An 11890-nucleotide genomic window follows, 5' to 3' on the forward strand; every position below is an offset into this window, starting at 1 on the left:
AATAAATCTAAATGGATGGAAGACTTCTTAGTTTAATGGGAATATATGATTGTTTAAGTTAATTGTTTTTAGTTTTAATGTAAGGTTGCTTACAAGGGTAAAGTCCATTGTGGCCCTTTCCAAACCCTATTTTAGTACCACTCACTTAACTTTTAGGTTTTAGTGTGACTGTAGCAAAAACCTATCATTGGTTGCTACTTGCTACCTGCTTACATAGTTACATGTTACCCTTGTTACCTGTTACATGTTACCCATGTTACCCATGTTACCCTTGTTACCCGTTACATGTTACATGTTACCCATGTTACCCATGTTACCTGTTACATGTTACATGTTACATGTTACCCATGTTACCCATGTTACCCTTGTTACCTGTTACATGTTACATGTTACCCATGTTACCTGTTACATGTTACATGTTACATGTTACATGTTACATGTTACATGTTACATGTTACATGTTACATGTTACATGTTACATGTTACATGTTACATGTTACATGTTACATGTTACATGTTACCTGTTACCTGTTACATGTTACATGTTACCCATGTTACCCATGTTACATGTTACCCATGTTACCTGTTACATGTTACCTGTTACCTGTTACCTGTTACCTGTTACCTGTTACCTGTTACCTGTTACCTGTTACCTGTTACCTGTTACCTGTTACCTGTTACCTGCTACCTGCTACCTGCTACCTGCTACCTGCTACCTGCTACCTGCTACCTGCTACCTGCTACCTGCTACCTGCTACCTGCTACCTGCTACCTGCTACCTGCTACCTGCTACCTGCTACCTGCTACCTGCTACCTGCTACCTGCTACCTGCTACCTGCTACCTGCTACCTGCTACCTGCTACCTGGTACCTGCTACCTGCTACATGGTACCTGCTACCTGCTACATGGTATGTTACCTGCTACCTGTTACCTGTTACCTGTTACCTGCTACCTGCTACCTGCTACCTGCTACCTGCTACCTGCTACCTGCTACCTGCTACCTGCTACCTGCTACCTGCTACCTGCTACCTGCTACCTGCTACATGGTCCCATCTGGTACCTGATATCTGCTACCTACTACTTGGTACCTCCTACATGATACATGATACCTGCTACCTGCCACCTGTCTGCTACCTGTTACTTGTTACCTGCTCTCTTCACTTGCCACCTGCCACCTGCTACCTATTACCTGGTCCCATTTGGTACATGATACCTGCTACCTACTACCTGCTACATGTTATCTGCTACCTGCTACATATTACCTGCTACATATTACCTGCTACCTATTACCTGCTACCTACTACCTAGGTTTACCTGTTACCTGCTACCTAGGTTTACCTGTTACTTGGTACCTGGTACCTGGTACCTGGTACCTGCTACCTGGTACCTAGGTATCGCTACCTGGTACTTAGGTACCGCTACGCTACCTCATACGTATTACACTTTTTTTCGTATGATATTAATTATTTTAAATTTAAACACGTTGCAGTTTTAAAATTAGGCAATTTCTTCATGCACCATATCAAATTTAACCTGCACCTTATTATTTTTTTAAATTCCCAAAATTACCCTTTTTCTGAATTTTAAATTTTGGAATAGTAAATATAATTAAAAAATAAAAAAATATATTCTAGATAAAAAAATCTGGAACACAAAATTGAAAATGCAGCATAAAAATTTCCAGAATTTAAAAATATGTTCAGATATCCAAATCCAGAATATTGTTGATTAAAAGGTTTCAGAAGTAATTTTTATTTACATCCTCTCCTCTTTTTATTTAAGGTTATTTTCGTAATTTTGAAGTGATATTTTGATATTTTCAATAATAGGTTGGGTGGATGTTGAAATTAATATGGTGGAGGAGCATTTGCCTTAAAATTATAATTGGAAAACTTTATTATTTCCATAATAGTTTAAATTAATTTCTAAATTCAATTAAATTACTCAAATTCAGTTACAAATTTCAATATTAAAATTATAATCATGAAAAAATAAATCCAATTACGGATTGCATCTCAATCTCATAGTTATAACAATAGAATTTTAAATTCAATTACGAACACATCTCAATCTCCAAAATATTACTATTCATATCTCTTAAACCAAATATATTCATATAAAATATAGGTTTAATAGTTTTTTCTTTATTTATAATTTTTTTCAATTTTAGACAATATATTACAAATAGCACCGTTAAATCACAACACAATTAATTTTATCAACGTTACACAACAATCAATTTTGCTATTATATGAACGTTAACATTAACAGAAGAAACTATTTCATTAATTTTAATAAAATTAAGATTAAATTAAAAAAAAATAACAAATAAAGAGACAAAAACTATTAAACCTTAAATATATTAACACATTTTTTCTCATTTCTTTTAATTAATATTATTCCAAGGTTTTGACATCTATATAATGTCACTGTCGGTTCATTAAATGCTGTCTTCTAAACTATTTCCAATTTGTTTTCTTCTTTCCATGTGCTATGTTCCTTTATTTAAATTATTATTATCTTTAATTTATTTTCTTTCTGATCTAATAAAGCATAAATGTTCTTTAACACCAACATTCACAAGGCAATCTTTTAATAATAATTCTCTCACATTTTTTTATTACTACCCTCTTATTATAAAGTACAAATAACGTGGTGTTGGGTGGGAATATTATATATGACTTGGTAAAAAGAAAAACTTTATGAACCATCATTGTTCTTTAATCTTAAAAATTAAAACTAATGTTTAGTTGCAAGTTTAGTTGACTTTTAATGTCATTCTTCATCACAAAATATTTGCTTTCAATGCAAGATTATGACATTGTCTAAACTATTTAAATTTTTATAATAAATTTGATTAAGATACTCATATTTACTTTTCCACAATTTCTTAAAGTCAAATATATATTCACTTCTTAAACAACTGACTAATTTTAAGTTTTTTTATATATAATTTTAATAAAAAATTATTAAATAAAAATAAGATTTAGAAAAAAGAAATTATTATATTAACTAAATTATAAATAAAATTTATAAACTAATTTTAAATTGGTTTTAAAAAAAATATCCACATCCATCTTCTATTTTCAAGGACTTTTCTATTGATAATTTTAGTTTTGTAGTAATTTTTTATTTCAGAAAATGTAAGAGAATATGATAATATAATTCCTCAAAATACAAAAATCCACTGTTAAACAAATAAAGATAAAATGAATAATAAAACTTAAAAAAATTATTTGCTGATGAGAGAAGAAACAGTATGCATGTTGCTGTACTTTAGAATATACAAAAATGTGTCACACTCAACACCTTAAAATCTCCAGTTGTTAAGATTCTTCCATCCAATCCAAATCATTGTTTTTAAAAATGGAAAATACTAATATCTCTCTAAAACTAGTTAGAATTGTTCAAAAGGTTTTTTTAATTGAAATAGGTTAAAATGTATGATATTTATAATATTAAAAAATATTTACCTAAGATACCCATTAAAGAATAAAAAAACTTAGTTTTTACATTCTTTAATTGGCATCTCAAGATATTACTCCCTGGTGTTCCAAAACAGTAATATTTTAATGTTTTTTATTCTGATTAAGGAATATTTAATTTATACAAATTTAAGAAAAATACTGCTTTAAATAATTTCTGTCGCTTTCTCAGTTACAAACTAATTATTCTTATTTATTATAGAAATATTATAAGAACAGCAAGTTAAAAGAATGTCGTTTTAAGTTGAAAGAGGTATTTAGTATTATTTAAGTGAAAATTTTATTCTGTTCTAATTTTTTTTAATATACTCATATAACTTTGAATTGTTTTTTTTTTTAATTTATTAATCTGGGTTTTTACTATTAGTAATGAAAAAGACCTTTGAACAAGAAGAAGATCTTCACCATCACACATGTGCAGTGGTGAATAACCAAACACCAAATACACATAACAAACACACACTTCCATTAACAGAGACAAACAATAACAACAACATAGAAAAAACAGAACAAAGAGAAAGAAGATGCATGCCAAAACAGATTCTGAGGTAACAAGCCTTGCCGCGTCTTCTCCCACGCGCTCCCCTCCTCGCCGCCCTCTCTACTACGTTCAGAGTCCTTCCAGGGACTCCCACGACGGCGAGAAGACTGCCACGACATCGTTTCATTCCACCCCTGTTTTGAGCCCTGTTGCTTCCCCTCCCCACTCGCGCCACTCCTCCTCCACGCGCTTCTCCAAGAAGGACCACAGCCACAATCTGAAGCCCTGGAAGCAAATCGATATCATTGAAGAGGAAGGCCTTCTCAGAGGTGATGATCGCCGCAATGGGCTCCCTCGTCGCTGCTACTTTCTCGCCTTTGTTGTTGGGTTCCTGCTTCTCTTCTCCCTCTTCTCGCTCATCCTCTGGGGGGCTAGTAGACCCATGAAGCCCAAGATCTCCGTCAAGGTCTATTTCCATTTTGTCTCTGCTTCTTTTTGGTTTTGATCCTTGGTTTGAGCTTTTCAGGGTGGATGGTGAGGTGGGGCATGATCAAGTTTGAGTTTTCAGGATGGAGTCTGAGATGGTTCGTGGTCAAAATTTCATTTTTACACTGGAATACGAACTGGGGCTTAATGGTTTTTCAATTTTAGTATGAAATATTACAGTCAATTTCGCGTTTTTAGGATGAAATCTGATCTGGGTCTTCCTAGTTTTTGAATTTCGGAATGCAATCTTAACTGGGTCTGGATAACTTTTAAACTTTAGAATGAAACACAAAGTGAGTCTTGATCGATCTCGTGTATTTAGAATGAAATCTGGAGCGGGTCAATCTTTTAATTTTACAATGAAACGTGAACTGGATCTTGGTAGTAATTTTTCTCTTTTTAGAATGATGTATACGAGCTTGGTGATGATCAATTTTGAAGTTTTAGGACGAAATCTGAAGTGGGCATAGGTGAAGTTTTCAATCTCAGAATGAAACATGAAGTGTGTGTTGATCAATACGAAATCGAAAGTGGGCCAAGTTGTAGTTCGAAATGTCATTTTTGGAGTGAACAGTGTAGCTCTTGATTAATTTGATGTTATTAGGATGAAATCTGAAGTGGGTCTATTTTTTGGGTCATTTTGCAGAGCATAAAGTTTGATGATGTTAGAGTACAAGCTGGTTCAGATCCAACTGGTGTGGCCACCGATATGATCACAATGAATTCCACTTTGAAATTCACATACCGCAACACAGGCACATTTTTCGGGGTCCATGTCACAGCCACACCCGTGGAACTCTCCTACTCAGACATCGTAATTGCTTCTGGCAATGTAAGATTCATGGAAACCAAGCAACACAGCACAGAGATGTTTGGTGTTTCACTTTTTCTAACGTTGGAACTGGTTGTTGTTGTTGTTGTAGATGAAGAAGTTTTATCAATCTAGGAGGAGCCAAAGGTTGGTGAGTGTAGCAGTGATGGGTAACAGGATTCCTTTATATGGAAGTGGTGCTAGCCTTAGTAGCACAACGGGTATGCCCACAGTGCCTGTGCCATTGAACCTAAAGTTTGTCCTACGATCTAGGGCTTATGTGCTTGGGAAATTGGTGAAGCCTAAGTACTACAAAACCATTCAATGTTCCATCACTTTGGATCCCAAAAAGCTCAGTTCTCCAGTTTCTCTCAAAAAATCTTGCAGACATGATTGATACATACACATGTGGTAGAGATTATGTGGAATGCACATGCAAAAGAATTATTTGAAAAGATAAAATAAAAATAAGAACATTATTATTCTATGTTCAATGGATTCTTCTGATGTTTGGGAAGAAATGGAGGTAACAGCTCAGACAAGGACGCGTTTTTGGGAGTATTTGGCTGCACAAATTGCCTCAAATTGCGGAAAGACAAAGACATGATGTTGGGTTGGGTAGAGAAATGTGACATTGTGGATTTGTGATTGGTCATTTCAAGAAGACTTTTTATGTGTGTGTGTTGATTATTTGTCTGATTTTAATCTATTAATTGTAAAAGTGACAGGTAATTTGAATTCATTGAGTCTAATTGTTGTAATTGCATCTTTGTCCTTGTAATTATGGTGTAATTATAGGTTTTTGAGAGTTGTTTTTATCTGTTAGGTGAGTTTTATGATGGTGGAGTCATCATGGTTCAGTGCATCATAAAGATCAATTCAATGGGTCTTCTTGGATCTTTCAATTCATCATTACTCAAGAAGAGAATTATTTTATATCCTTTTTGCAAAATATTTACTTACTTACTTTTCATACTTATCTAATATATAAAAAAATTGAATATATTTTATGTTTCTAAAACATTAAATTTATTTTTAAATTTTTATTAAAAACAACATTATAATTTCTATTTTTTTTACTATTTCTAAAAATCTGTAATTTTGGTCTATATTTTAAACAATAAATTATTATTATTATTTGTAGTTATAATATAAAATAAAAAATTTAAATTAAACTATATTTTATAAATAGATGTCTTAAAATTAATAAATTTACTATAAATATTATATAAAATGTTTTTAGTAAAAATAACGCTTTATTATTAATAGAAAACAATTTTAAAAAATTATACTTTTAGGAGAATATTAAGACAAAATAAAGTTGGAATAGTTTGAAAAACACCATAAACTCTTCTAAAAATATATTAAATTTATAATAAATTCAAATTCATCAAACTCAACTTTAAACTAGGAAAGAGATTATTGAGTTGGATGATGCTCACCCATTAATGTTTTCTTTAGAGATTGCTAGTTCTCACATTTGTTTGAAAAATGATTCTTTCACACCACATAAAATAAAACACTCCCATGACCTATTTTAATAATATAATACTTTATATTGAATATAGAAAAATATGATTAAAATAAGTGGAAGTATTTATTTTAGCAGTGTCAAACTATTTATTTTGTTTTTTTTATGAATAAAAAATTTAAAGAATTTAAGAGGTAGAAAATGGTAATGGGGGTTAACATGGGAAAAAATGAGGAACATATAGATGTCTCTTTCCATTGTTCCATAGTGATATTTGTGGTCATTTTTACCTCTTAAGTGTTATGTTTTTTTTTATATAAAAAGAAGTGTTAATTAGTTATTACTCTAGATTATAGTTGGAGATACTCCAAATACACTTTTTATAATTTATACTGTTTAAGAACAAGGACAAAAAATGTGTAAGTGGATGGAAGAAACCTTAATTGGTCTGAAAGTGAAAGGTTTTGTTGGGAAAATGGTTGGTGCATGCATGTGTCTTCTTCAACACAAAGAGATAGATTGTGTTTGTTCCCCAATCTATGAAATATCAATCTCTTTGCACCATGGAATCATTACTTTTCCTTATCAACTTTGCCTCTTTATTCTACTATTTCAACCACATAGATTCAATTGTTTGCTAACTAAACTAAACATTTAAGCATATGAATATATTAATATGGACTTTACAAATGTACTATTTGCATGAAGGATGATTTAGTGAAATTCAAGGATGTATTATTGTTATATTTTACAAAATCTCATTTTGTACTTTAACATAAACAAATTTGTGGTCGTTTAAATTAGGTTAAGTTGGTAATGTTCCACTAACTATGATCCTAAGTCAATTTTAAGTATGTTAAAAAATCCCATTTGTTTATTTTTCTTTGAAGTTCCTACAACCTAACCAATTGCTTTAAGCAAGTACCCTAATTTACATCTTTTGTGCACACAACTACAAATTCGTACTCTTGCATGTATACAACTTCAATGCCAAATTTGATAAATAATTCAACAAATATTTCTAATGCGAATGCACTTAGATAGAGTTAGTACAAAAATTAATTAAATCAACTCTAAGTTGAAACTAGAATAAAAATAATAATAAGATTAAATATGATAAATTAAGTTGGTTTAGCCGACTTTAAATTTAAGTATTGCTAATATTTTTTTTTTTAATATTTATTTAAGTTAGTGTAAGATAAATTTACGTTAGTCTTACAATTTGTATCTCCATGTGACTTTAAATATGAATTGTTGATAACTTTTAATTTACGGCATTGATTTTGGTAACTCCTATCTTCAATTTGAATTTATTTATTTTGGGTACTGATCTTGCAGGGGATTCAAATGTCGAAGGATTCGCCTCGTCAAACTCTATCTTCCACCTCCGCAACCGTGACAAGTGCAAGAACGCTCCAAGAACTCTACAAGAACTCCAAGCAAACCTGCGAAACACACCAATCAGCGCCTCTAGCGGCCGGTGGCACTCCGATGCTCAAATCAGCCTTACAAAACCACCAAAGAACTAAGAACTGACTCTCTGCTAGACTCGTGTGCACTCTGTGATTCTCTCTTTGTTCTCTGTGTGTGTGTAAACTGGTAACTTGCAAGAATGAATCTTACCTTCCCTCTGCATGAGCGCGGAATGCCCTTTATATACTCTGGTCGAACCTCTCTCCAGATGATGACACAGGGAAACATGTGACTCACATCTCACCTTACACGTGGCACCATCTGAGGGTCAAAGCGCACCTCTGATGCGCGCCTAAATTATCCGTGCATGAAGTAACTTAGCGCATTTCTTCAACTAGGTGCCTCGTGCAACCTCAGTGTGAATACCAAGTGTGGCTTGGCTAAGCGCACGCACCAGGCATTACCTACTGTGCGAACGATCACCTCTGCTTTGCACCATGCATGTTATGGGTTAAGAGAGCACCAATCACCGACTGACTTACTAGCTCTCTTAGGCCACTCTCATGCACGACACTACATAACTTCTCTCCTTTCTCTGATACTCTTGTCACGCAAGGCTCGTATGCAACGCTCTCGCTGGGAATCACCCTTCGTTTCCAACTTAACTGCGTGTAACATGAAAACCCGATGATCATCGCTCACACCAGATGACCGATCGATGCACCATAGCGCCACGCCTTCTGCTTCCAGGCGCTTATCTAGGCGCTGATCGCGCATCCTCTCTGACCACCGCCCCCTGATCACCGATCACCACCATGAGTGACTTTCTCAATGACTCATCTGCTTCCCTGGCCCACGTGTTCCACTAAGAACGGTCCACGTGGTTATCTGTTGTTGATGTCACCGACTACCGATGACCGACCGAATCAGGTACATATATTATAATCACTTTAATGAAAAAAAATCGCAAAAGAAAATGGCAAAAACAAATTCACCAACGTTTGGGTTTCTAACCTTAGATCTCTAAGCTCATTCCATTATAATTGATGATGTAGAAAGGCTTCTGGTTTAGAGTATCGTTGGTTCTCTTACTTGTGACTTCGTTTTCTTATAAAAACATTGATTTTGGTAACCCCTACCTCCCCTTTGAATTTATTTGTTTTGGGTACATATATTATAATCACTATCATGAAAAACAAAATTGCAAAAACAAATGGCAAATGAAAAAAATAAATCCATCAACGTTGAAATTTTTGGGTAGACCTCTAATCTTATTCCATTATAATATGTAGAAAGACTTATGGTTTCGAGTTACATTAGTTCTCTTACTTGTGGCTTTGTTTTCTTAGGCGATGGTGGTTTCCCTCATATTCTAACACTTTTTTTATAAGCACATTTGTGGGCTAAATAACACACAATTAAGTTTTCATCTAATTTTAAATTTTTTTATGACATAAATACATAGAGTCAATTTAACTAACATTACATAATCTTGGCACGATGTCACGCTATAAAAAGTCAAAATTTTAAAATAAATTATAATTAACTAACATGTAATTTTATAGTCAACCATATGCAACAAAAATTTAATGTTATTTATTAATTAGCTTCAATTTTTTATAGCTAATATCAACTTTTAATAAATATTAATTATTTCAAAATACAGTAAAATAATTAATAATAATTTTGTATGTATATAAATATGTTCTACTAACATAATTATTAATATTAGTTTAACTTGTTAGTCTATCACACCAAACAATAAAAAAATATTAAAAAATTAAATCATTTTAAATAAATTTAGTTAAAAAAACGTTATACATACACTCACCCGTGCAAACACACACTCATACCCCACACACACATGCCTACACACTCATACATATCCACAATCATTCACACTCATGCACATGTCAAACACAACCACACTTTTCAAGAAGTATACATAATTTTTTAAGAATTTTTAAAAAACTAAAAAAAAACTAATCTCATGTATATGTATTTAGACACATTAATAATATATATATATATATATATAATATTAAATAAGCAATAAAAATTTAAAGATAACACTAATTTACATTCTCATGATAAATTTTTATTTAAGTGAGATTAATATTCATAATCTATTTTAACTTCTGCGTAATTTATAAAAAAGTAAATTTGTGTTAATAAATTTATTTATTAAATTATAATTAATTGTGTAAATTTATATTATCTAGAAAACATAATTTATCTTTCATATTTTTTTAAGAGTTTTAAAAAAAACATAAAAAACTAATGTAATGTATTTAAACATTAATACTATATATAATACATATTAAAATATTGAATAAATAATGAGAATTTCATAAATGTAAATATTTTTTTTTCAAAGTTTTGTTATCATAGTGATTCTGATTTGATATTAAATATTCTTTTACACTGTTAGAAAATAATTAATTAGAATATATGTATTATTATGTAAAATTGAAATGTAAAAAGTGCATAGGTATAGGTGGATGTATATGTGTATTTTGAATCTACTTTTTTTTACAAAATAATTATCTTTTTATTAAATTTGCAGAGTTTAGTTTTATATTATTATTATAGAGTCACATCTAATAAAATAAAATCAATTTAACTAAGATAAGGAGTCAGCTTAACTCATGCTAAAAAAGAGACAATATTATAAAATTGATAATAATTAATTAACATATATAATTTTATAGTCAAACAATCTGCAACACAAATTTAAAGTTATTTATTAATTAATTTCAAATTTTTATTGTAATGTCAACTTTTAACCGACGCTAAATATTAATTATTTTAAAATACAATAAAATAATTAATAATACATTCTTTTAAGTATAAAAAAACATGTTCTATTAACATAATTATGTTAGTTTAACTTGTTATCTATCACATTAAACAATAAAAAATATTAAAAATAAAATCAATTTAAATGAGTTTAGTTAAAAATGCTGATACACACTCACTCACACACGTGCAAACACACACTCACACACCCATGCACATGCTGCCACACACACCCACACTTACTCTCTCTCATATATATATATATATATATATATTCCTTAGTTTTAAATAGTTAATTAATAATTTTTATATGTTAAACTTAATTAAAGTTAATAAAATATAACTTAATTTATAAATGTTCACGTATTCAATTACAAACTTGCATATCCACATCATTAAAATACACAACACAAAAAAATAAATATATATATAACCTATTAAATTACAACATTCTTTTATTTTAATTTTAACATTTATACATAAAATATAAAATTATATAATCTTTCCTTACCACATTCTCCATAATTTGGTATATTCATATCTATTTCAACTTCTATCTAATTTATAAAAAGTAAAATTTGTGGTAATTTTTTGAATAGATAACTTGTTTATTGTAAATAATTATTTGAATTTTTAAAAAAATTATTTGAAAAATATAATTATAAAAAATTGTGTAATTTTTGTTTGTCCTATATTATTGATATTGATAATAGGTACATTACAAGTAACACAGGCCTTAGTAAGATTGGTTTATATGTCCTTTATGTTCATTGTCCCAAGTGTTTCATCAACACCAAACTGTTACCCAAACCATATCCAGGCTTTCCCCTTCTCTCCGTAAGCATTTTTCTCTCTCTGCAAATTTTTTATCTTTCTGAAATGTATTTTTTAATTTATATGATTAAATATGTAATAATTCAATATATATTCTGCAATTGAAGCTT

The 11890-nt window shown here is 30.8% G+C and overlaps 1 protein-coding gene across 2 annotated transcripts; it reads left to right on the forward strand.

Moving 5' to 3' along the window:
* Nucleotides 1-3883: 3883 nt before the first annotated feature.
* Nucleotides 3884-6201, forward strand: LOC137837962 (NDR1/HIN1-like protein 13). Of its 2 annotated transcripts, none has more exons than XM_068647148.2 (3): nt 3884-4432; nt 5099-5284; nt 5376-6201. In XM_068647148.2, the coding sequence occupies exons 1-3, from the start codon at nt 4010-4012 to the stop codon at nt 5658-5660; spliced, it is 894 nt and encodes a 297-aa protein (XP_068503249.2). In that variant the 5' UTR covers nt 3884-4009; the 3' UTR covers nt 5661-6201. The 2 variants fall into 2 exon arrangements, with proteins under 2 accessions (XP_068503249.2, XP_090157983.1); XM_090301857.1 differs by having other exon boundaries at nt 3905-4550.
* The last annotated feature ends 5689 nt before the right edge of the window (nt 6202-11890 follow it).

The sequence above is a fragment of the Phaseolus vulgaris genome, chromosome 4 (assembly GCF_051622355.1).
Source record: "Phaseolus vulgaris cultivar YP4 chromosome 4, ASM5162235v1, whole genome shotgun sequence".
NCBI classification, from domain to species: Eukaryota; Viridiplantae; Streptophyta; class Magnoliopsida; order Fabales; family Fabaceae; genus Phaseolus; species Phaseolus vulgaris.